This window comes from Sinocyclocheilus anshuiensis, unplaced genomic scaffold (genome assembly GCF_001515605.1).
Source record: "Sinocyclocheilus anshuiensis isolate Anshui unplaced genomic scaffold, SAMN03320099.WGS_v1.1 scaffold1079, whole genome shotgun sequence".
NCBI lineage: Eukaryota > Metazoa > Chordata > Actinopteri > Cypriniformes > Cyprinidae > Sinocyclocheilus > Sinocyclocheilus anshuiensis.
Window position 1 is genome coordinate 2,812,298 of NW_015548207.1, and position 27,187 is coordinate 2,839,484.

The 27,187-nt window shown below is 34.7% G+C and overlaps 3 protein-coding genes across 5 annotated transcripts in view; 1 reads left to right on the plus strand and 2 right to left on the minus strand.

The window, feature by feature from the left end:
- Positions 1-1,458: 1,458 nt before the first annotated feature.
- LOC107653643 (tetratricopeptide repeat protein 39C) lies at positions 1,459-17,208 on the minus strand. 2 transcript variants are annotated; one of them, XM_016440417.1, is made up of 15 exons: positions 16,905-17,208; positions 16,627-16,781; positions 14,605-14,653; positions 11,213-11,341; positions 11,003-11,117; positions 9,709-10,075; positions 7,013-7,181; positions 6,017-6,110; positions 5,735-5,842; positions 5,544-5,653; positions 4,810-4,933; positions 4,622-4,719; positions 4,276-4,380; positions 2,393-2,431; positions 1,459-2,311 (listed from the first exon to the last, which is right to left on the minus strand). In XM_016440417.1, the coding sequence occupies exons 2-15, from the start codon at positions 16,764-16,766 to the stop codon at positions 2,222-2,224; spliced, it is 1,737 nt and encodes a 578-aa protein (XP_016295903.1). In that variant the 5' UTR covers positions 16,767-16,781; positions 16,905-17,208; the 3' UTR covers positions 1,459-2,221. The 2 variants fall into 2 exon arrangements, with proteins under 2 accessions (XP_016295903.1, XP_016295902.1); XM_016440416.1 differs by having other exon boundaries at positions 16,627-16,807.
- A 4,081-nt stretch (positions 17,209-21,289) lies between these two features.
- LOC107653645 (cathepsin L1-like) lies at positions 21,290-26,946 on the minus strand. The gene is made up of 9 exons (XM_016440420.1): positions 26,883-26,946; positions 25,089-25,234; positions 24,227-24,384; positions 23,142-23,264; positions 22,787-22,951; positions 22,437-22,658; positions 22,183-22,351; positions 21,675-21,780; positions 21,290-21,393 (listed from the first exon to the last, which is right to left on the minus strand). Exons 2-9 carry the CDS (start codon positions 25,093-25,095, stop codon positions 21,294-21,296), a joined length of 1,050 nt encoding a protein of 349 aa, XP_016295906.1. The 5' UTR covers positions 25,096-25,234; positions 26,883-26,946; the 3' UTR covers positions 21,290-21,293.
- LOC107653646 (ankyrin repeat domain-containing protein 29) overlaps positions 26,700-27,187 on the plus strand; it is a 6,268-nt gene continuing 5,780 nt past the window's right edge. For both annotated transcript variants that reach the window (XM_016440421.1, XM_016440422.1), the window contains exon 1: positions 26,700-26,800. In XM_016440421.1, coding sequence (XP_016295907.1) covers positions 26,789-26,800 — 12 coding nt within the window. In that variant the 5' untranslated portion in view covers positions 26,700-26,788. The remainder of the gene's footprint in view (positions 26,801-27,187) is intronic.

Genomic DNA, 27,187 nt, shown 5'->3' on the forward strand with positions numbered 1-27,187 from the left:
ATGATTGTCATATTTAAATGTTTATCCTTCTGAATATAAAGGGTTTACATTTAAATGGAAATAATTCACCTTTACCTGCAGAGTAGTTAAACTGCACACACAATAAAGTGCCACTTCGTTGCGGTCAAATGACAGACATTTGCAAGTTTTTTTTCCACTTCATCCAGCGCTCTTGTTTTAAATCTCACAAAATATCCCATTACTAATTCGGTGTGAGAAATGATTTAGCAATTGTGTAAACTGTCCTAATTGGACCGACCATCGGCTTGCCACTGGCATCGGCTTGGCCACATCAGCGTTTTTAGATTGGTCGGCTTGACGATGGGGGATTTCAGATAATCTCACGTACAATGTTTAATGGCAAATTTCGTTATTTTATTATTGAAATTTCCTAATTCTATTGTCCTCACAAGGTATAAATACCCTGCACATCCAATATTGACACGTTTCACAGTGAAGACATGTTTTGAGCATCTGGAGTTACTGACAGAGAGACCAGAGGGAATCACGTACAGTAGTGAATAAAGCCCAAAGGTGGGACAGACGTTACAGCTATGGGCCGAGAAAAGAAGAAGGTGCAAGTTTCACAACAATTTCACAATATATACACCAACTCAAATCAATTCAAGTTATTCAGAGGTGACATTATCAAAAAGAGATACTGATGTGCTGTTAAAAGTCTATAAAACGATAAGCCTGGGCCAAAAATATTACAGAACATCTGGCACAAAAAAAACAAATACAACTTACGGCTCGTCAAAAACAAGGTCCAAAATGAAATGACCTCCTCTGGCCCAGAGGAAGACCAGTAGATAGTTGTGCATGGTTTTCACTTCAGAAAATATCTGCTGACCAGCAGAGGATATGAGAATGAAAACTTAACTGAAAGTTAAGCTGCTGTTCTCGAACTTAATACACAGAATAGCAGATTTGATGAAATATGTTCTATATCCCACGTACATAAGGGTTACAAAGGGAACACATGGTTTAGTGTTAAAATGAAACTTTGCAATACATACAATGAAAACAGCCAACCTTGAATGCAATACGTTTTAACCTGCAAAAGCGTCTTCAAGTAGACTAATGACAGACCGATATATCAGACTGATTCAACAACCAATATCTGACCATTTTGGCTGAATAAAAAAGCGGCACTTTTTATTTATTTAGAAAGAAAGACATACAAATGTTAGATTTTATAGAATTTTTGTATTTTTAATTTATGGAGCGAAGTTCTTTAATCCTATAAGTGATTTTCTATCTATCGATATACACACATAAAATGTAATATTTGACTGAAAATTACATATTATAATTTTTTATTATTATTATATATTATAATAATTAGTATAAATAATAATAATAATATATAATTAATAAATAATTATTATTATATATATATAATTTTCTTTAAAGTAATATTAATTAACACTTACGGTTGCTTAAAGTCAAGGTTTGGTTTAGGGTTAGTTGCATATAATTAAGCAGAATTTACTCTAATTATTATAGAAAGTAACAAGGATGCTGTAAAATAGTGTTACTGAATCATAAATAATTAACTATAATAATAATTTTGAAGTAAAAATACATTTTAATATAATTAACTGAACACAGATTTTATGCAAATTGGACTAATTATGTAATTAAACATTTATTTCAGTGAAATCGTAGCATGGCCATTTCGGTCTCATATCGGTCGGCCATTACACCAGACGCATACAAACTTGATTTGACATACAGGTAGTTATCGGTAAGTTTGGATACTACTATTTCTTGGAGATAAAGGGTTACACAATATACATTTTATTTTTATGTATTAAATGTTATCTAATGTAGAGTTCTATCCCATGCTAATGTGTTTTGTATGATAGCGCAAGCTCTGGGAAAGGATCTAGCCAGTTGGTCTACTCTTGTGTTTCTTTGTGAGAGTTATGTTTTCCTGCACTTCTGCAGATCAATCCTGAACACACAAAATCTGTGGATCTGCACTATGACGTGGGTGTAAATGTGAACATGAAAATGAGATTAGATCACTGGGACCAACAGCTACATGAAAACTGAACCTTTTCACTACTAGGCTGAAAAATATTGGCAAACTCGTCCTCTGTCACCTGAAATCCGCTGACTTTCAGTTTCTCCCTCCAGAAAAGCTGGATTACTTCAAATGGCTTTCGTTTCAAAAAGTGCTGGACAAGAGCTCTTCTGAGGTGGGACGGATGGGTCAGTGAGGGACCACTTCCTTTATGGAGGCGAGGGCAGAATGGATGCGGACGTGCAGCCTGTTCTCGAAGTCGTACCCGGCGTAGTTCTCCTGCAAGCAAAGCTAGTCACCACCTGAACGCAATTTACTGACGTATTCAAGATACCAATCGCTGATGTCTTACAGTCTTACCTTGGCCTGAAGCAGCAATGACCTTCCTTTACTCAGGGTCTTAGAAAGAAAAAAATGAAATTAATTTAAAAGATTAAAGAAAGAAAGAAAGAAATCAAGTATATGTTAAAAAATAGTAAAAAATAAATAAATAAATTCCAATAAATAGATTTAATAAATACAATGCACAATATAATTCTCTATTTATCTTAATATAATTCCACAACATTTTAAAATATTTTAAATGATATATTATGTAAATTATATATAAATATATAAACTAAAACCTGAACTCCTAATATCTATAACTGAAAATAATACTTATTTTAAAAATGATCACAAATGAATGAATTATCAAAAATACTGTATAAATAAATAATATGGTTTATAAATTCACTGTATTTACATACACATAAATTAAGTAATTATATTATAGTAATTATACGTTTATATTTAAGCTAAAACAAACTCATAACTAATTTAAAAACAAATTGTGTATTATATATACACACACAGATATAATATATATAATATTCATAAATTATAGTTATTATGAGTTTATATTAAAATAAAACGTAAACTCAAACTCTTAATAATTACAATTTTAAAACAATTATGTGTATTATGTGTGTTTATACACACAGAGATATATATAATATTTATAATTCTAGTTTATGTTTAGTTTATATATATATTTTAATTTATATTTAAAGTTTACATAGAAACAAACTCATAACTATTATGAAAAAAATAATAAATTAGAAAATACTACATAACGTTCATATTATTAATGATGTTATTATATAATTAATACTATACATATAATTCACTATTTGTATATTATAAATTACAATACACAATATTAAGTGTACTTAGAAATACAAAAATATATGTTTATACTACAAACACAAATATTCAATATCAATCTCCATTTAATTTAATAAAATTAGAGAGAATATATAAGCACCACACTTTGAGATTCATGTGGTGTTGGTGTGATTATTATTATTATTCATATTATTATTCATAATAGCAACAACAACAATAATAATACCACTGGCTCCAAAAGAAATGTTACATAATTTATGGAGCAAAGTTTGGTAATTCTATTTGTTAATCATTGAAATGGTATTTTCAGAATAAATTGTATAATACACTTCAATGCAAATGTATTCTAAGGCCGCTTTTACACTGCATGGTTCAAGTGACCCAATTCTGATTTTGGCACAGATCAGATATGGCCCACGACCGTGTAAGAAGGAAAAAAGCACACGGATTCTGATATACTCAGATCGGTTTCAGCCCTCATTCATATGTGGAAATAAATCTGATATGAATGTAAGCAGACAGATCAGATATTCCCGTCAATGCCAGTTGGATGACAAATGGTTTTGAAACATCTCACAGTACAGATATATCTATTACAAATGAAACCTCTCTAGCTGACTAGCAGAGTATTCATTTTGTTCGTTTGAGTTAAATAAGAGGCGATCTGGCGCTGAAATGTGGTGCTTTTAAAATCATGCCGAGTGCTCGTTGCCGCTGTTATCAGCGCTTCGATCTATCGCTAACTGTTGTGGAGACTCTCGATTCATTCGGGTGAAATCTCATCTGCTTTTCAATACAAAGTATGCTTTATTAATAGTGTGTGCAGAGTTGCGTCTTTTAATATCACTGTCTAATGCATTGAGCCACGTCAAGTTAAGCCTGTGTAGTGTAAATGCATACTTTTAAAATAACTGATTTGGGCATCCAGATCTGGTGTAAATGCAGCCTAAAAGACTGTTTGAACTGAACATAAAGAGTTGGGATTAAAATGGAGTCGACTGGAAGCTGATGAATGCATAAATATTTCAATACAGTGCCTTCAAATTGAGAATAAAGGGATTTGGAATGCGCTTCACCTCCGGTTTAGCCAGTAACACGCAGCCCAGCTCATAGCAGGAATAGGGCTGCACATAGCTGTTATTCAGACGGCCGTATTCATCCTGCGCTGCCAGCTGGAACGACTGTGAACACAATCACACAGAATCAGTATTAAACACAGTATCTGAGAGGATAAACAAGATAAAATTGCCAACAAGTGCTGCATTTTGTAGCATTTATGCTCTGAAATCTATTTGTAAAATGTACTTAGAAACTATTATGCAACATTTTCCACCGTTACTGTACCTTTAAGATATGTATAGGTAAATGACTTTAGTTTGCATACATAATGCGTTACAACAAACTTGATGAGACTGAACAAACCTGAACAGCATCTTTAATATTCCCAAGACATTTCTGAATAGCACCAAGCAGCAGGTGTTTTAGGCCCAGGCTCGACTGCTCATCCAGCCCCTGTAGCACTGAATACAGCATCAAGATCAGGGTCATCATGAGGGAAAAGAGGCGCTCAGAGCTGACTGACAGGACGCTTTTCATCCCGCCGCTCTTACCTTGGTTCATAAGCTGGAGTTTGGAGGAAGAGCAGTTTGAAAGAGCTTTCCATAAGTATAGCACCTCCACAACACCCAGAATGCACAGCTCTCGCGTAAGGGAGACTTTCCTCAGCCTCTCTGCCTAGTGACACAAACAAAGCAGAAGAAAATGTATGATACATTTAAAAATAAAAATTAAATAAACAGGTTTAGAAATGTAATATATTTACATTATTAATATAATCAAAATTACAAATACAAATTTCTCTGCAATTCATAGTTATGCACATATAAATTAAAACTTTTTTATCATTAATATAAAATGATTAATTATTTTTGTATTATGAATTCTAATAACCATAAATGTATGCATGATTTATATATATATATATTCTATTTTTTATAATACTATTTTGTATTATAAATTTTAAAATACAAATTTATATATAATTAATTATATATTAAAATACACACACAAATAGTTTATACATTCATTATATTACAATAACTATAGTTAGGAGTTAAAATCATAGCGAAACAAACTTGAACACAATACTACAAGTGTAAAACAATATTTTTATTAATTAATTTATTAATACTAATATAATAGATAAATAAATAAAAATGGTATGGAAATTCAAAATTTCCATAAGCATAATTATTAATAAAAAGTAATTATTTGTATATTATAGAAATCATGAGTTTAAAATGTGAAATCATAACTGCAAAAAATGAATTATTAGCTAACTCACTCTTTTCAGTGCAAACTGCTCAATCTGATTGTTCTTGCGTTTAAAAAGCTTCTGGACATCTTGGAAAACAGCTTTGGCTCCCTCTAGATCACCAGAAGCCCCCTGACATACTTTGGGTTGAGATGTAAAAGGTTTTATTAAAACAGTAATTTTACATTTGACAAAGAGTTTGACAGAGAACATAACCGGACCTCCAGTGAGGTAAGCATAGTAACACTGTGACCATCGGGATTCATTCTTCAGCCGCTCAAACGACCTGTAAGCATCTTCAAAGTTCATCTCTATCATGCTGCACCAGCCTGCAAATCCAGAGCAAATGAAACACTGAATTATAAATTGGTTGGAAAGTTTGTGCATACGAGTAACTGCATACGTTGCTCTAAATGCCAGGCCAAACTTCAACCAGATTGGACAAAAATATTTGATAAAAGACTGTACTACTGCTGAAAAGTAAGACGAGTTCAGATCTGTACCAATTTCATAGAGACACACGTGTTGGATTTCTCTTTGGTCGGAGGCAAATTCCAGAGCATCCTGAAATGACGCCAGCGCACTGTTGATTTGGCACTGAAAAAGAAAAAGAAAAATCCATTATATATATGAAAAATTAGATACAGATATTACATTTTTATTTGTATTTTCTGTTATTTATAATATACAAATAATTTATATGCTTATGTAAAATATTACATTTATAAACACTTTTATTCATTTATTACATATTGTCTAATAGTTGATTCATTTTTTACATTTTACATATATTTATATTAGTATTTTCTAATAATCATTATTAGTTCACATTTTAGTTCATATATAAACTATTACATATACATTATAATAAAAAATTGTATACATGTATAAAATACAATATAATAAATATTAGCTATATTGCAACAAATATTGTTTATATTACTGTAATATTTCATTATAACACTATAATAAAATTGTTAATTCTATGATTGTGTGTATATATACACATATAAAACAAACAAATTATAATAAATATTGCAATAAATATTGTTTAGAATATATTGTAACATTTGAGTATAACACAGTGTTTATAATTTTTTTTTGAATAATTAATAATTATAATAATTATTTCGTCCCCCCCCATGTTCCTGAGCCCCAATTTAAGTCGGGACACATGAATCACTGTCATGCTGTATTAGAAGGACATTTGTTTTTCTCTAGTGTAATGTAAATTTCACATTGTAGTCAGTGTATAATTTGTATTGGAGATGAGTGATATTAATGGTTGGCTTTGGATGCCTTCCATTGCATCTAACACACCCACTACATGAAGAAAGTCATTGTGGTGGTTGCATAGTAATTAAATATCAGTGAAGCATAAACAGCACTATTATTTTAATGATTTAATCATGGCAGTTGATTATCAAGCACCAAGCATCTGCGCTGGTTTCATGTCACTGTCGATGTGATACCGTAATGTGAAATCCCTGCATACCCACCTCTAATCTCTGCACCCGTCCCTTAAAGAAGATGAAGAGAGAGGAGTTTGGGTAAACCATCGCCTTCTTCTGCAGAATGGCTTTGGCTTCCAGGATCCCAGCTTGCGAGTCAGAGCCATCCAGAGCAAAGAAGGGCTGCACCACAGTGTGGTACCACAAAAGAGCCAAACTGAGAGAGAAAACGAGAGAAAAGAATGCACCGATCCATTTAAAAACACAGTTTGGATGTTTATTAATTGTGTTTGGTTATATATTTCAATATATTTGCTTGTGTACAAAGTGCTACAGCAGCACCGATTAGAAAAAAGCAGCATCTATTCATCTGAAGAACAAATTGGGAGGGTTTTGCCCCGGGCTGGATTAAGTGTGCTTAAATTCATCTCTATTATTAGAGCTGCTGCGCAATCTGTCAGCCTCTGGCAATCAACTATCGAGAACAATGTGCCTAAAGAGAGCTGAAAGAGCGGTTACGAACTATGCAGTTAAAAAAATTACATTAAAAAAAATCTTAGAAATGATCACAATTAACTAGATATTTACATTTTATGAAGGAAATATGAATGATGTTTAACTGCACTAAATTCGCTATAATGCTAGAGTGTTCTGGGTGGTCGCTAGGCTGTTGCTAAGGTGTTCTGGTTGGTTGCTAGACTGTTGCGAAATGTATACTAAGGTGTTATCTTGCTGCCATAATGCTAGGGTGTTGTGGATGGTTTCCAGGGCATTGCTATGTGGTAGTTAGATTGTTCAGGTGGTTGCTAAGCTGTTGCTATGATGCTTTGGGTGGTTGCTGCACTCTTGTGGATGGTCTCCAGGGCATTGCTATGTGGTACTAGATTGTTCGGCTCTTCCTAGAATGTTCTGGGTGGTTGCTAGGCTGTTGCTAGGTTGTTGATAAGGTGTTATGGATGGTCTTACTGACAATAATGCTAGGGTGTTGAGGATGGTTTCCAGGGCATTGCTATGTGGTAGCTAGATTGTTCAGGTGGTTGCTAAGCTGTTGCTAGGATGCTTTGGGTGGTTACTACTCTTTTGTGGATGGTTTCCAGGGCATTGCTATGTGGTACTAGATTGTTCGGCTCTTGTTAGAATGTTCTGGGTGGTTGCTAGGCTGTTACTAAGGTGTTCTAGTTGGTTGCTAGAGTGTTGCTAAATGTATAGTAAGGTGTTATGAATGGTCTTGCTGCCATAATGATAGGGTTTGTGGATGGTTTCCAGGGCATTGCTATGTGGTAGTTAGATTGTTCAGGTGGTTGCTAAGCTGTTGCTAGGATGCTTTGGGTGGTTGCTGCGCTCTTGTAGATGGTTTCCAGAGCATTGCTATGTGGTACTAGATTGTTTGGCTCTTGCTAGAATGTCCTGGGTGGTTGCTAGGCTGTTGATAAGGTGTTATGGATGGTCTCGTTGCCAATAATGCTAGGGTGTTGTGGATGGTTACTAAATTGTTCTGGGTGGTTGCCAGACCGTTGCTAGGATATTGTGGGTGGTTGTTAGGCTCTTGCTAGGTGGTTGATAAGGTGTTATGGATGGTCTCGCTGCCATAATGATTGGGTCTTGTGGATGGTTACTAGGACGTTGCTATGTAGCTGCTGTTGATAAGGTGTTATGGATGGTCTTGCTGCAAATAATGCTAGGGTGTTATGGATGGTTGCCAGGATGTTGCTATGTGGTTGCTAGATTGTTATGGGTGGTTGCTAGGCTGTTGCTAGGATGTTTTTGGTGGTTGCTGAAGTGTTATGGATGGTTGCTCCAAGATAGACCTCTCCAAATATGGCTCAAATTCCATCTTCAACATAAGTATACTTTGTTTTGGCCATTTTAAAAGTCTAATGATCTGGGGTTAGTCTAAATCAGCTTTAGTCTAAACCAACTTGACAGCTGGACAGTTTTGCATATGAAAAATTCCCACTCACCACGGGATTCAAATCAATTGTGTGATTTAAAGTCTGTAGCTCTACTGACTGAGCTAGCTGAGCAAAATTCACATTTTCTCATAATAGTTTACTTGTTCAATTCTTTATGACATGTTTAATAGTAACGGATGAGTCTGTGGTAGCATTTGCTTGCACATGCTCACATGACCTTTCCATTTAATGCCCTTTATCTCTAATTGTGACCTTTCAGATGCCATCAATTATGTAACCCCAGTGTGAAACCACCAGCATGTGCTCGCACACGAATTCACGTCACTGCACAGTATATCAGGAGTGAGGAATTTTCTTCTGGTGTATGAGCGCTAAACATTTCTGCAAACGCTCATAAATAAAGGGGTCATATGATGCTGCTAAAAAATAACATTATTTGGTGTATTTGGTGTACTGAAATGTGTTTATGCAGTTTAAAGTTAAAAAAACACATTATTTTCCACATACTGTACATTATTGTTTCTCCTCTATGCCCCGTTTTTTTGAAACACGTCGATTTTTACAAAACTCATCGGTCTGAAAAAGCGAGGTGTGCTGTGATTGGCCAGCTATCCAGTGCGTTGTGATTGGCCGAATACCTCAAGCGTGTGACGGAAATGTTACGCCCCTCACCATACTGTTGATGCCGTGTCTCGGCCGGAGCGAAGAGACAAAAACATTAAAACCCATTACAAACGAGGCATTTGTTGCATCCAGTGGGGACATAATCATGTCAAAGGCTGGATTGAAATTGCTAAGGTGCAAAAAAAAACAAAAAAAACATTGTCTTACGTGGCAAGTGGCGCCTTCATATCTTTGCTCTCGCTGGCGTATGCTAAGGAGGAGAGACCTTGGTGACGGTCTCCAGGGAAGCCCAGCAGGTTGACGATCTTGAGCAGGTGTGGAGGCACCATTGAAATGCACAAGTGAAAGAGCCCGTAGCCGAAGCTGACAGAACCCTTCAGACGGTCCAGAACCTCTTCTGTTACCCGGCCGCCGCTCTCGGCTGACGTGTTGTGATTGTCCTGATCGGAGGCCAGCGCCCCCTGCTGGTCGGAGGAGCGTCGGCGGCAGGCTTCCTGCAGTTGGCTGATGTCGCTGTAACATTTGTTGTACATTTTCCAGGCCTTGCGGAGGATCCAGCCTCCTTTGATGTATGCTGAGGGGTGATAGGTCATATAATGACATTAAATGAAAGGAAATGTTTATGAAAAACAAATAAAAACAATAAAATAATTGCATGATTAAGCCTTTGAATATTTTTGGTGACCAGCTGAATTGTTTTTAATAATCCAAATTTGTGCATACTTAAAGTAATTAAAAAATAATTTAAAATGGAAATAAAAATAAAAAAAAAATCTGAATTTTCTTAATATTAATTTTCAAATAAAAATATAAACATTTAAGAAATTCAAATATACAATAAAAATAAAAACAAAAAAGTAAAAGTAAAAGCATGATTGAGTCTTTCAATAGTTCTGGTGACAAGCGGAGTCGTTTTAATCATTTTAAATTTGTGTATGCATTAATTCAAATAATAATACAAATAAAAATTAAAATAATTTTCTTTATATTCATTTTCAAATAAAAATATAAAATTACAGAAATTCAGTTATACACAACAATGAAAAACAAATAAAAACAATAAAAATAACTGCATGATTGTGCCTTTTATTATATTTGATGAGAAGCTGAATCGTTTTTAATCATCCAAATTTGTGTATACCTACGGTAATAAAAAAGTAAATAAAAATAATCAGTTTTCATAATATTAATTATTATTAATACTAATATCAATTTAATGATTAATTAATGATTTTAAAAATATATATAAATTAAAGATATTCAATAATATAAATAAAATAAAATATATAATAATAATAATGATAAAATCTAAAAAATTACATTGCTTAATATTCTGGGGAAAAAATGGAATAAAGTAAATATGACATTACACCTGCACTTCTCTCCCCTTCAATATTTCAAGTTTGTTTACTCCCCCTCAACACACTGGCATTCAGATTACGTTCAAAGCGGTTTTTTTCCACGATTCAGCATTTTTGGAATGTAAACATGTGGAATCCACCTGAGAGTTCCTGTTTGACGAACGACAGCACGGCGAGATAAACCTGGCAGTCAGCCACGATGATCTGTCTCTGAAGACGATCCACAATCTCCACTCCCGATCTCTGCGAGTCCATCTGTCGCGAAGTTAAAAACCAAGATGTTAATGTGAAGAATCTGGCCAACAGATTCAGTCCGTCCTGCTGCCTCACACTCATGCAAACAAACTCACGCTCTTCTTGATTTTGTTGCGGATGGTCTCGATGACGCCGGCGTTGTCGCTCTCGCAAAGCTTTTCAGTAGTTCTCAGATCGTCGCTGGCCATCTGCATTTTTTCCTCCTCGAATGTCATCATGGCGTTCTATGATCAGACAAATATTAGGACTGCATGATATTGGAAAAAAAACTGACATTGCAAACGATATATATTGCAATATGAAAAACACAGGATTTTTTACCAGATGACTTGAATAGCTATATTTGGAAAGAATTAATCATCCTAGAATGAGTGGGTGATTTTGTTGGGAAATGCATCTGCATGGAAAATAAAAATAACAACAAAAAAGCTAAAAAATTATTTTTTACTCTAAGGAATTTTTGGGAGTGTGAACCATACTTTAGGGCTGAACAATTTTGGAAAGTTTTTTTTTTATTATTATTGTTTATGACCAATTTAATAGGAATACAACATTTAAATTTAAAAAATATATTTTATTGTGATTATTATTTAAAGTATAAAAGAAATCTTGAAATACACTTGTACTGTCAAATGTTAACAATTCAAATATTTAATAAAAATAACATGTAAATGAACAGTGCCGCACTTCACCCTGAAACCATTTTTTGGACCAATTCAATAGGACTATGAAATAATAAAATGATAATTTTATATTGATTATTATTAAATTACAATATAAAAAAACTGTAATATTCTTGTAATGTAAAATAAAAAAATGAAATACTTAATAAAAAATGTGAACACAGTGCCTAACTTCACTCTGAAACCAGTATTGCACATATTTACTTATTTCAAATCACAACCATACCGCAATATCAATTTTATGTCAATGTATAATGCAGCCCCATACTTGTTTATTTACTTTTATTCATTAAGCACATGGTTTAGTCTAAACCAGCTTACAACTGAAGTTTCACACATTAACAAATTTCTGTTTAGCACGGGATTCCTTTCCATAACAAGACTTTTATAAAACACGACAAAAAACGGTACTATTATTAAAGGAAGTCAGATGCAAAATACAGAACAGACGGGAAACAACCTTTCCTAGCAGTGAAGACACAATGAGCCATCAATACTCAACAATGGCTATTATTTCTGCACAATGTAATTATATCTTCTATATTATGCCATTTTCTTATAATATAATGTGTCTATTATTAGCTAAAGCTAAACCATGGCAACTACACTAGTGCTAAACAATAACCCAGACGCCTCTGAAGGTCTTCTGGTAAAGAAATCCCTCACATTAGTGCTGACTAGCATCGGTCATGCCACGCCAAAGGCCCAAACCACATCATGCTGACACCACAATTCACATCCTGGGGCACCGGCCTTGACATAAGAGGTTGTGACAAGGTCCGTTCCTCAACTTTTGATGAGAAACTCAAGGACAGTATACTGCATACTGCACAGTTTAAACTAAACACCTCCTACTGTTTCTTTAAATAGAATGTGAAACAGTACTTATTACACAACAATAAACATTTCGCCTTTTGGGTATTCCATGCACACTAAGCACTGTAAACATACTATATACTGCAGAAATAGAGTGCTATGCACTGTTCCACGCATTACTATTATTACATTAAGGGCACTAAGATAAAACAAAAACATTTTAAAAAATAAAAAATAAAAAACATTTTTACTTCACGGAAAAAAATATCATGTAAATATAAGAAAATGTAAAATAAATAAATAAATACAATGAATAACAATAAATTAAAACTTCCCTTCAGCCAAAAAAAATCCTTTAAAAAAAAAGAATAATTTAAAAATTTCATTTTCATTTATTCTACATTTTTAAAGGATAATTTTTCCCTGAAGAGGATTTTTTTTTTTTTTAATTGTTAATTTTATTTTATAGGAGAATAGCAATTGTTTGTTTTTTTCCCCCTACATTTTATAGGAAATTTTTTCCATGAAGTGAAATTTAATTTCATGGGAGAATAGCCATTTTTATAGAATATTTTTCCAGAAGTTACATTTTATTTTATTGTTATTTATTTCATTTATACATTTTTTATTTGTTTGTTTGTTTATTTATTAAATAAAATATTTTTTCATATAAAGTAATAAAATAAAATAAGACAAAATAAAATAAAATAATTAACTATTAAATAAAATGTCACTTCAGGGAAATAAATATTCTATTAAATATAATAAAAATGTAGAATAAAATAAAAAATACTTGCAATTCTCCTATCAAATGAAACAAAAATAAAGAAATAAATAAACAAATTTATAAATTTCACTTATGGGGGAAAAAAATTCTATAAAAATGTAGAAAAAAAAATTACTATTCTATAAAGTAAAATTTAACTTCATGGAAAAATATCCTATAAAAATGTATAATAAAATTGTAAAAACACTTGCTATTCTCCTCTAAAATAAAAAACTCCTATTAAAGGCTAGGATGAAACGAGAGCAGTGCTGCAGGAAACAGGACTGCGGTTGGAGTACGAATGAGAGCATTTGCTGACTGTGTAACATAACAGATATAACAGAGATAGACTAGTAATGATGGGCTGATGTCAAACTAATTACACAAGAAAACCACCTTGGGCTGCCCAGCTGATGTTACCACTACAGCTATTTGTGTTGTTTTGCCCAGCATGCCACTGTATGGTAGGGTTGGGTACCGAAACCCGGTACCAATATGGCACCGGTACCTATGTAACCGGTATGTACTAGAACCGAATCCGAACGCAGATTTCGGTGCCATGCCTGAGCGATCGATGATATTTGTCAATGAGCTCAGAATCTGTTGAGCAGCAAATACTCTAGCATGGTCTTGTCAGTCATCTCTCCTTATTCTCGGTAGCTCTTGTTGGATGCAGGGTTGCCAAGTCCGCGTTTTTTCCACAGAACTGGGCTAGCTTACTTTTAAACTGTTGCCATGGTTTGATTTTCCCAAGTGGGTTAAAGGTTTGAAATATTGCATAAATTACATTTGACTGAAATGCTTGTATTGAAAAATTTTGCATTCTACCTATGATAAAACTTTCATGGTCTTCTACATTAACTGTTCCCTCCTGGTGGAATGACCTGCCCAGCTCAATCCAAGCAGCTGAGTCCTTAATATTTTCAAGAAACGGCTGAAATCACATCTCTTTCATCTTCATTTGACCCTCTAACTCTAGCACTCTCTATTCTAATGCTGCTTCTAATTTTATCTGCTTGTTTTTTTTAATTAACAAACTTGACCCTCTAACATTTGCACTCTCTATTCTATTTCTATTCTAATGGCCAATCCATCATTTTTGGGGGGAACCCTAAAAGGAGTTTCATGAACTACCGAGGCACTTTCAGTTCTCTAGGAAGCTGTTCTTGTGTCAAACGTACTGGAAGTACTAACTAAAAATCATTTAACGGAGTTCACTTACCAAGAAGCTGACGAAACTGGCGCCGAAGCTCATCAGCGGACTGTGGGTCCTGCAAACAGAATAGGGAATCATGGGATACTGCACTATAACACAAGTTTAGCCTCTGAAAAAAAATATATAATAATATTCCAGAAGAAAAACAAATTCTAGAGGTGTAAATAAAAAAATACATAAAAAAAAGCTGTTAGCTGAAAGTAAAATAAAAATGTGCCTTAAAATTTTATAAATATATGATTAAATATTATTAAATTAAAAATTAAATATTATGATCTATAATACACTGTTATACTATATAATTAAATATTTAATATATACGTAAAATATTTAAAATTTAAATAAATATAAAAATTTAATACAGCTTTGTGAATGTTATGAAACTCTGTTCAGGCCTGCTCATAAGATTATATTTTGCATTAAACAAGGAATTACTGACATATAAAGCCAAAGCACTAAGCTCCTAATACCATTAAACTCAATACCCATGAATATCTGTATCCTTAAGAATGGTTTAAGTAGCAGTTTTCTCTGAAATATAAATCCTCAGGCTTTACGTATGAATTAGTAACATGTCTCTTCGGTTTAATGCAATATATGTGTTTTAAGGGAAAAAATATATCATTTTAATTACTATTATTCATCTGTAAATCAGCAACAATTCAAAATGACACACAAAAAAAAAGACTTTCCACTGGATTTTCCAGGTGACTTTTAATTTTCTCTCTCTAATCTCATATAATGCACAATATAATCTCCATGTGTTTATATGATGATTATTGTGCACAGTTTGCACCCATGCCTAGGGCTACATAGACCAGGCAAACAGCCATTCATCTATACCCGTCATTATACTTATCTGTTGTCTGTGGTCTCACGAAAAGGTCTGGCTGAATTAGGTACAATTCCCATTATTTCTACTGTGAGACCAATAAAATATGTTTGATAAACTATTTTGCAACATACAATTAATGTAACATGATGTTTAAACCCATCAAAAGTCAGTATCCAACCTTTTCCAACCGCGATGTGCGGAAGACCCCATCTCATTTTCTCCTCCAACTTCAAAATCGTTCGACATCGTTGTTTTACCTTTTTTTGTAAAGGGCATTTGACTTTCTTTGCGCGTTTGCTTTGTAAACACTGGGTCGGTACTTCCGCCTACGTCACGCGTGACTTTTCCATCGTGACTACGTAATGCATGAAGTCGAGCTAGTGCAAGACAAGCATTTGTGGTTTAAAAAGTATATAAATTTTTTTTTTTTGAAGAAAATGGCTGATCGTTTCCCTAGATAAGACCCTTATTCCTCGGCTGGGATCGTGTAGAGCCCTTTGAAGCTGCAATGAAACAGCAATTTGGACCTTCAGCCCTCTGACAACCATTGAAGTCCATTATATATGGAGAAAAGTCCTGGCATGTTTTCCTCAAAACAGAAAGACTGAACATCTTGGATGATGTGGGGGGTGAGTAAATTATCAGGAAGTTTTTATTCTGGAAGTGAACTAATCCTCTAATTCAACAAGCATTTAACAGTCACATTACTTAACAGTTACCTTACTTAACGTCAGAATAAATGATCAAAAACAAATAGTTATTATATTCTAGTCCATCTGCAAACCGACATTTTGTCCCGAAATGGCTAGCACTCAAGTAATCCTAATTTAAGATAAATCAGTTACTTATTCTGACATTTTTATTAAATGAATAAAGAAATCAAATATGAAAAATTATTGCAACAGAAACAGAAAATAAAGAAAGGATATATTTGACTTTATTTTAAGCAATTAAATACCACACACATATTAATTATATTAATTTCTATCTATCATATATATATATATATATATATATATAATTTATAACAGTTCAAATTGTATTGAGGCCATGTCCCATATTGTGGTCATATACTGGAAACGAATAGAAATAAAAGCAGCGGGCCAAATTATGTGGCTCCCGTTTATGCAAACAAAAAAAGCCCATTTTATAATATACACGATTCTAAAATCATAGATGCACATGAATGTTACCGGTATCTCCTGAAGAGCTCGTCGCTTTCTCTGAAGCCATTATTGAGCAGCATATTGATGCCCTGAAACGCCAGCTCGGCATCATCTATCTGCTCGGCTTTCTCTTCAACCTGCTGCTGCGGGGAATCGGGGCCTGCCATCCTCTCTGTTTACTCCTTTGTAGGCCAAAAAAATTGTTCTTCTGTAAATAAACCGCAGAGAAACAGTCAGGGTTGTTTTGCGCTGAATAGACAAGCAGCGGCGCGGCGCCGTGCGAAATCAAACGATCTTTCCCTTACCGATGGCCAGCAGCAGATCACTGGTGAAAATTGTCTGGATAGTTTCGATCCCTTCCGTGTCCGATCTGCGGTGCTAAGATGTTTTCAGAGCCGCAACCGTCCCCTCCATCAGGCCGCCGTGAGCTGTTAAATATCAGCTGGCAGTTCGCATAGCAGCATCGCGCGTTACGCAATATTAAAGGAGCAACAGAGCAGTGGCGTTATTGTCCCGTATCCGCTTCTCATTCACTCCACTGAGGTGTTATAGGTGACAGAGCCGATTCTGCTTTCAAACAGAAGCTTGACAGCTTCCTCTTGACTGTAACGCCCTTTGCCTCCAACCAGGAAACGACTTTCACATTAACCCTTGCAGCTTCTCTGGCCTCAGCAGTAGGGATTTGCATTCATCATGAGTCGAATCTTTTGAATCGATTCACAAAAAAGATTCGTTCATTGATTGGTTCGCTATGCCAGTAGGTGGCGAAGCGAGTGCCGTTGAGGTACTCACGAGTCGGTTACGTTTCCGCCGTGGAATAAACTAAATTAAAAATAAAATAAAAAGGTCATTGCAACTTTTTATCTCACAGTTCAGTCTTTTTCCCCTCAAAATGCTGAGTTTATATCTTACAATTCTGACGTTTTTCTTACAATTTTGAGTTTGCATCTCACAATTTTTTTTTCTGCCACAAAAAAAAATAAATAAACAAGACTTTTTATCTTAAAATTGTGTCTAAGTTTATATCACAATTCAAACTTTTCCTCTCACACTTGCGAGTTTATATCTCGTGATTCTCAAAAAGTCTGAATTGTGAGATATAATCTCAGAATAATGAGATAAAAAGTCAGTTACCTTCTCTATTTTTATATTGTGTAACAGAAACAGGCTTCCATAGACAAAAACATGTCTTATAAAGTCTTATTTCTTATTAAAGTCTTATTAAAAATGGAAATTTCTGTTCTGAATTTTTATAGCATAACATGTTAAAGTATTATGTTAATATGCAATACAGAATCCAGCTGAAAGTTCATGAAAGTAAACAAATGATTCATTCAAAAAATAGATTTGCTTACAAAAATTAGGATACCATGTTACTTTACCACATGAAAATTTAAAGTCATTTTAAAAACTGAAAACACTTTTTTTAGAGCAATTTTTAGTCATTCTTAGTGATTTTCCGGAACTATAAATAAACATTTATATTTTTGTCTTTTAATAAATGTATTTATATTTATGTATATTTTAAATTTGTTTAATAATTTACCTAAATTCAACCCAATTCTGTTAATCATGAGGCTTCCAATAAGTACAATAATTACATATTCACCGCATTCACATGTATAACACGAGACAGAAAGCAGTTCCTGCCAGAAAGAATTAAGGAAGAAAGCTTTCTGTATGGCCTGAATGAGGAAGTACATGTTATTCGCACATTAATGCACGTTATGAATAAATGATGAAAGTGCAGACATCTCAGTCTTTATGCCCTGAACGTCCTTCTGTGGTGCATCACACAGCACACACACCAGCTGTGTAAATACAACTATGAGCCCAAGGAGAAGCCATTCAGATGGCAAGAATGACAACTTTTAAAGCACAGATAGATTTTTATTCATTTCCATACACATTTGTACATTCGAGCTTTCGTTAACATTGATTCTAACAATTGAGGAAATGTGCTTTCATTTTGTACATTTGTGCAAGTCTATTTTTAATGTCATTTTCCAATACAATTATACCAAAACAATCACAATTTGTATTTTGCAAACTGTTTAACTCCGAAATTAGCCTGCTGAGCTGTGCTTGATTTCTGTTTCCATTATTCCGCCAGGCACTCTTCAGTATTTAGAGGCCGAATATGCTTGTCATGTCATCAGATGTGAGGATTTTTATTAAGCTGCACGTTTCGCAAACACCCTACATAAGATGCCCGCATCTCCACTTCTTCGCTTTGATTCTCTGCTTTAACAAAGACAGAAATGTAAATGATTATGCCTTTCATGCCAGAAAAGAAGCATTTTTGTTACATCAAAGCTGGCTTTACCTGAAATGCCACCGATGTAGATCGTTTCATGCGATGGAGGATTGTAAACAGACTTTTGTCTCACTCGTGAGGTCACTTCATCCACTCTCAGCTCAGTAGTTTTCCGCCATATGGACACAGAAATGAATGAAACCTCACATTTCCTGAGACAATTATCATTTGTAATCTACTTCAATTAGTAAAAGCAGTAAAATAGTACCGGTCACATCGTGAAATGCATCGCAGAGGGGTCGTGTTAGGGTCAATGCGGTGCCATAGCGGCACTGTCCGTCATACGCTTTTAACACCACCTAACGAAGCATAATCCACACAGATTCCATACTGTATGTGATATTGAACATAATAATAAAATTAACGCCCAGAAACAGGCCTGAAAGGTACTTAACGCAAGTATATTCACTAAGTGATCACTAAGTGATTTTTGAAAAACGCTTTTGACCACAGTGTCGGACCGAGCTTTTTCACTTTTTCAATTTTAGTCAGTGTGTAGTGTGTATGTTTGGGCATTAAAAAGATCTAGAAAGTTACAAATCTCAAAGTCCACTCCAAAGGGAGATATTTCGTTTTTAAAAAATCCCTGCTGAGGACAGCTTCCACAACACGAGGTAGTACAGTGCCGGATTCGCCAAAAGCTTTTGTTGAAAGACGGAGCAAGGGGTGTGGCAGTACTGAAACACCGTCTAAGCTGTTCGCCAATCACAACGCACTGGGACAGCTAACCAATCACAACACATTTCGTTTTTCGGAAGGCGGACCTTCATCAAAGCCGGAACTAATCGAGCCGTTTGTGGCAGGCTGGGGAGAAAGGTATTGTAATAATGTAAATGATGTGAAAAATAATGCGTTTTTCGAACCACCAAGCATGAGAGCATGTTCTAGTACACCCCCAAAACAAAATCAAGACTTTGTAAAAGAGCATAATAGGACCCCTTTAAAAAAGAAGGGCTACGATCAGGCAAAACGTAGGACCCACGTAAATATTAGAGCAGCTTTCCAGCAGTAGACAGAACTCAAGGAGCGCGAAGGCCTGGAATCGGACGCCGAGGTTGCTTTGTTTCTTCTTGATAGGTGAGTTACGTTGATTTAGCTTTTTCACACAACTTTTCTGTGTTGGCTTTTGCTTGAACATGCTGTGGCCGGCAGGCATAGCAGATTCCAACATTGTCGCTGCCAGCGTGTCCTGTTGGTGTATGGGCATGTTTGTTTTGGTGCTTTCATATATCAACATCGTTTGGCAAAAAATCGCTTAGTGCACCTTTAAAGGGGTCATATGATGTTGCTAAAAATAACATTATTATGTGTATTTGGTGTAATGAAATGTGTTTATGCGGTTTAAGGTTCAAAAAACACATTATTTTCCACATACTGTACATTATTGTTTCTCCTCTAGACATGTGGGGGAAGCGATATCGGATATCGTCCTCTTTTGTAAGGCCAAACAAAGTAGTTTCACTTTCACAACGAATCACACAGTGCATTCACAACATGGCGGCGGCAGCAACAATACTACAGCGAGAATAAAAGGCGTAACTTCTTTCTTTGCGTGAACATTTGGGCGGCGTTATGCAAATCTTCCCACACAGTGACGTAGACATGTGGGGGAAGCGATATCGGATATCGTCCTCTTTTGTAAGGCCAAACAAAGTAGTTTCACTTTCACAACGAATCACACAGTGCAGACAACTTTACAGATCTTCTTGCTTGAAGCTTGTAACACTCCAAAGAGAAAGGAAAAATTGAAATCGCATCATATGACCCCTTTAAGGAACTTAATAAATAATTAACTTTTTATGTCTCAGAACTAACAATGGCTAATTTTATTATATTAATTAATTAATTTATTTTTTAAACATTTTATTTTATTTATTTATTTATTGTTGAAATATTTTATTTTTAAAAATGTTAAAAATCTAAAAAATTTTGTAACCTTTTGTGTTTTATTTTTAAAACACTTTTGAGCACATTTATCATGTATGAAATTAATTTATTAAATACGGTTTCCAAAACACTGCACAACAATAGCACCGAACCTGTCGTTGACAGCACATGTTAATCTACACACTCAACTAGACACAACATTTAAGCACATGACCTCGTCTCTATTAGTAGCCTATATTGTGAGAACAAAAGTCTTGTAATCTCAAACACACCTGGGTATGCAGTGAAAACCGCATGCAAGTTTGCACAGTGGGAAAGGTTCAAATGGACTGCAAAAACTGCAAACACTAATTTTCTATTGCAGGACGGAAGTACACCTAGTGTAATAGTTGTTCTAGTGCCCTATTTTACAAACCCACTGACTAAATGAACTGATTCTGACACAAAGTTCAGACTTCATAAGTCTTTATTTGGAAATGTCTGGTTCTTCTCACACAATGGGATAAAGACCATAGCTGGCGATCCCGCAAGTGTTTCTACCATTGCGGATCATTCGCATGTAGCCTCCTTCACCCCATCCTGTTCCCCAACTGAAAAAAGAAAGAAAAAGACACGATCAGACACCTAGAATGCAACTACTTTTTGTATTTTTATATGTTTCTTTTTGTGAGGGGGGGGGGTTACCATCTGATTCCATTACTGTAACATGGTACCACCACAATACAATAATTTTTGTAAGGGTAATGAAGTTATCTCCACTACAAGTGCACAGCATTAAAACAGGAGCGTTGTAGTTCATTGTGTCGTGTTCCTATCAGTGTATGTGGGGTGTTAATGTACTCATAAACCTAAATGATGGGCGTTCTCTTACCTGTTTTTGATTATCCAGTAATCTTTGCCCTCCTCTGAGCCATAACCAACCACAAGCACAGCATGGTTGAGGTTGTTAGGGTTACAGTTATATTCCTTGTAGATTCCTGATATATTGTAGATATATATATATACATTTTATGAAAACATTAAATATATAAAATATATATATATACTACATATATATTTAATAGTAATACATATTTTATATTACATATAAATTATTAATAATACTTTATTAAAAATTAAATAAATATTAAGATATAAATTAATAGTTATATTTGTGTATCAACACCTATAATTTTATATAAAAATAAATGAATCGTTAATATAATAGTTGAAAACAAAAAATAGTTAACATAAATTATTATTAAATTATTAATAATTTTTTAGTTCTTATTCTTACGCTCATTGACTTTTACAATCATAATGTAATATTATTTATAATATTAGAATGTTTACTTTAATTTTTTTTTTTATAAATAGAATCAATAGTAGTGAAATCTTACCTGAACTGTAGAAGAGGAAACTTGGATGATCGGCATCTATGGCGACAGTGATCGGACCGATGGTTGCCACGGCATCAGCCAGAGCTTGTTCATCTCCGGCCGGGATGAAGCTGTAGTCACTGATTCTGGCGGCAACTAAACTTCTGTCATAGAAACAGGGCTGAGTATCCTGAAAAAAACCGAACCAAAAAACGCACATTCAGATTGGCCGAATCATGAGAAGAAGAAAAAGTCAAATGACCAAGACCGCTCACCACTGACGTATAGGGGTAAGTGTCAGAGCTCTCCAACCCTCTATAAATCACATAATCATAGGCATTCGCCATCCAGGCACCACTGCAGCCATATGTGCCGTAAGACCTGGAACAGTCCACCAGCTGCTGCTCGCTGAGGGACACCAACCGTCCTGTCTTCTTGAACATTTGTCCTTCAATGGCTCCTGTAGTGCTAAAGGCCCAGCAAGACCCACAGTATCCCTGAAAAGACATGACAAATCAATCATTTTAGCATCTATCATGCAGTATAATCATTTTCAACTGTACATGTATGACACTTGGGAATAAAAATAAGCATATCAATGATGATCAATTACAGAGAAACCCACCTGATCTTTGATTTCAGTCACATATCCTTGTGCTCGATAGTCCACATTGGTCAATCCCAGTCTGTTAGCATTGACACGGAGCGTTTGCGCGGATACAGTCTTTCCTCTCCTGTTTATCGGGCCATTAATTGTGGCGCCCAGCAAGCGTTTATACTCCATCTTGGTCTGAACATGAGAGACATTAGATAAAACATAATCTTAGACCAGAAATGGTTTCAATTTTTTTTTTTTTTTTGTGGGATGTTTACATCCACACCACTAGGTGTCAGTGAAAGTCCACCTTTAACACAGCTAATACAAAAGTTTCTCATTGTTTATGATTTGAAAAGAGTAAATTTGGAATCATTTTACTTACGAGATCACCATATTTGTTTATTGCCATGCTAAACGTCGACAATCCGAAGCGGAAATCGTCGTTGTTTTTCTCAATCATTCGCATGTTGGTCTCCCAGATGATTTGTCTCTGAAGGTCATCACTCTACAGTTATAAAGTCAAACTTCATGAGAAATACAAACAAAAATACAAGGCATAACATACAGACAGTATAACATAATCATCTTAACAACCACAAACTGATTAAAACTACTAAAATGTCTCAAGAGCACAACAGTGGTTCAAACCTTTCATTTATATGAGTTTTTAAAGGAACAATTCACCAAAAATGAAAATTCTGGATATTTTACTCTCTTTTTTTTACCTCATGCACTGTAAGGCCCTGATCAGACAGAGCATATTTTTCAGTTTTGAAAATGCGAGGCGCACCGCACTGCCTTTTGTTTGGTTGACTTTTTTTTAATTTAGAAAAGAGCAGTGCGTGCATTTTTTTATGTTGCTAGGCAACCACAGAATCAGCTGTCTTGTCAGTCTAATCGAGGATTATAGCGCGAACACTCTAAAATCTTTGGTTTGCTGTTAAGTAAACTGTCATATTAGCAGAAACTTAAAAAAAAAATACAGCTCTGGGTAACAGAAGTTTCTCCTCCATCATTGCAGTCTCCAGACGTTCCAAGCAACTGTAAACTTCTGTCACCACAACGGAAGGCCCGCCTCTCCATTCATTTGATTGGACAATGGAAAAAAAGGCGAATGATGTCAGACACTTTTCTGCTCAGAGTTGATTTTTTTTCAACTTCAGGCGCTCAGAGCACTTCTACAAAAATGTGAGGCGCAGCAGGCGGCTAAAATGCGAGGTGCCTGGAGCGCATAAACAGCGCACAAAATGCTTGTTATGTCATGTTATGTCTGATCGGGGCCTAAAAAGTGTTTTCTTTCGTGGTAAATAAAACTTTTAGTTTTAAAAGAAGTTAATAAAAGATAATTTGAGTTTTTTTTATGTGTCTTCGTAATGTTTCCTGTTGTGTTCCACTTAACAGAAACATGAGTAAATTTTCATTTTTGGGTGTACTGTCCCTTTAAGACACACCCAGATTGTAATCGACCTCATCATCATAGGATTTTCCATGGAGATTTTTCCACATGGCCCACTCTGAAGCAGCCTCCTCTTCTGAATCTGCTGCCACCTGCAGAGGTCCCCACATCAGGAGAGCAAACACTGCCGCTCTACCCAACAGCGCCACCCAGTGCGCTTGATACGTCCCTATACAAAACACATTAAAATAAATAAAATGAGCACAATTTAGCTTACTGAATATTTAACATAAATATTTAAATTACAGGTCTTCAACCCTGTTCCTGGGGATCCACTGCCCTGCAAAGTTCCACACCAACCCTAATAAAACACACCTGAACCAGCTAATCGAGGTCTTCAGGATCACTTGAAAAGTGCAGGCCAGGTGTGCTGAAGCAGGTGGGAAATAAACTTTGCAGGACAGTGGATGCCCAGGAGCAGGGTTGAAGACCTATGATTTACATAACTGAATTTGTTTATAATATTTAAAGAAAGTCCAAAACGAAAATATGGACTTTATGTCACCTAACCTGAAAGTTTAAGTTCTTATTCTGAGACTGACTCACTTTTACAAAAATAAATAAGTAAACAAATTAATAAATAAAAATATTGAGCACAAAATAAATAAATAAATAAATAGAGTGTTTTGGTTCAGCAATTCAGTTTAAATAAATGTTTTGATAACCTGAAAGTTTGAGTTTTGTTTTGTTTTAGTTTTTTTGATTCACTGATTTAATTGTACAAACAAACTAATGAATTTAGGTTATATTTTCGATTCAGCTATTCAAATGAAATAAATATTTTTAACCAAATATTTCACATAAATATTCAAACAAATGTACTTGTTTATAATAGTAGGTCCAAAACAAATGTGTGGTTCTTTCCAGACTTACCGAACATGTTGCTGCACAGGCTCTGCAGGAAGTGTGAGTGTTTGGAGTGCCGTGCGGATGAAACTGAAGCATGTCTTCTGTGTTATATACCATCATGCTGAAGGTGTGTCCATACTGTTAGGACTTGCTATACGTACTATGTCATCCTGCAAGAGGAAGCCACTAATTAACAAAACTCAAAACATATAACCCTAACCAACAACTTCACCAAAAACACTGACGCTGCTGCACATGAAGCTTTCCGAAATGTTGTCCTAAGAAATCAGATGTGATGGTTCATATGACATCTTTTCGTTTGTTATTGAATGTTTAAATGAGGACTGAGTCAGCAGCGTTTGAATGCCTGACGTGTTTTGTCTGACTTGATTCTTGTTTGGAATATAATGAACGTACTACTACAGACATTATATCCATAAAGTATAGTCCAACCACAGCAAGGCCTTTATTACGGGGACTGCTGAGTCATCTGTCTTTCTTCATCTCAGTCAACAATGTGTTCTTCAGTGCTGTCATAATTTACCCCCGTTATTACGCTTCATCCCATGATTGCCTCTGCAGCTCATATTTTGGGCCTTTTCATTATGCACAGTCTGGTACAGGTGAACAGCCTTGCAATTTGCCTTATAAAATTACTTTGGCTTAATAAATAAAAAGGTTAGGTTTTTTTTTTGTACTATAGCATTTATTTGTATACAGAATGTTTTTATATTATGCATTTATATTATATTTTACACTTTAGCCTATGTTTATATTTATATTTTATTGTATGTTTATACTATAGACTATAGCCTATATTTGTAAACTACAGTGAATAGCCTTTCGATTTTCCTTACAAAATCACTTATGAAATAAAAATAATATACAAAAACATTTTATTTAAAACAGTCCATGGGCGTGACACTTTACTATAGCCTATTTTAAAAATATTTTTACACTATAGACTATTTTTCTATTCTGTTCTATCTCTATTCTATTCTATTATAGTGTGTGTTTTACATCACCAATGTTTATTAACTTAATTAGCATAATTATTTGTCTCATACATGGCCTATAATTGCTTGAGAGGCGCTTCTCCACAAATTTAGAAGCATGGCTTGCAAATTTATTTACATGACATTTACATGGCCATTCTATATTATGAATATAGTCAAAGCTAAATGGTATGACACCCAACTTTAAAAGAGAAAAAGGAAGAATTAGAGAGAATCAATAAATTAGGAATAATTTACTGCCATTTTATGAATAATATGTGATTCTGTATTCCTTAAAAAAGCAACTAATCTGATCATGAGCATTTTAAAGTGTAATATAGGCTGATCCACTTCAGAGTACTCCATTTTTGGAATCTGATTACATGTAATTATTCATTACATTACATTATTATGCCATTACGTTGTCGCATGGAATATTACACGTTATAAACTTTTTAAGAAGGCTTATGAAGGCACATAGTACGTACTGTTTATTAGACTATTCACTATTTTTCATTATTTATTCGTTAACTAATCATTCAGATCGGTTTTGTGAACTGGTTCAACTGATTCATATGAAAGATTCGACTCATAAGAACTATTCGTTCACGAATCGAACACACCTACCGTGTGTGTGTGATCTTCACCGGGATGAGTGGGCGCTGCGGCCGGACGTTATAAAGAGCACAGCGCGTACCAGCAAGATGAAGCACGAATGAGATTCTTAGCATGTCTTTCAAGGTAAACATGAACATTTGTTTTGGTAAAACATTAATTGTATAATCTAAATATGCCTTAAGACGAACACGAACAAGCGTTTTACCGAATAACTGTTTGTGAGAGTTTTCTCTCAGTCACGGGCGTCAGTATGGCCTTATAACGAGTGTATCATGATACATTTTGGGGGGGCGGGTGTGGGGTTGATTTAAAAACGAGTAATCTTTTTTTTGTTTTTTATCAGACTCATATCCTACACTTAAATAGGCTAAATGCTGTTTTATATATTATATTTATATACTATAGCCTATTTTCTTTTCTATAGACAGTATTTTCTAAGGTGCCTTATGATTTGTCTTACAAAATTAAAATAATAAATATATATATATATATATATATATAAACATTTTC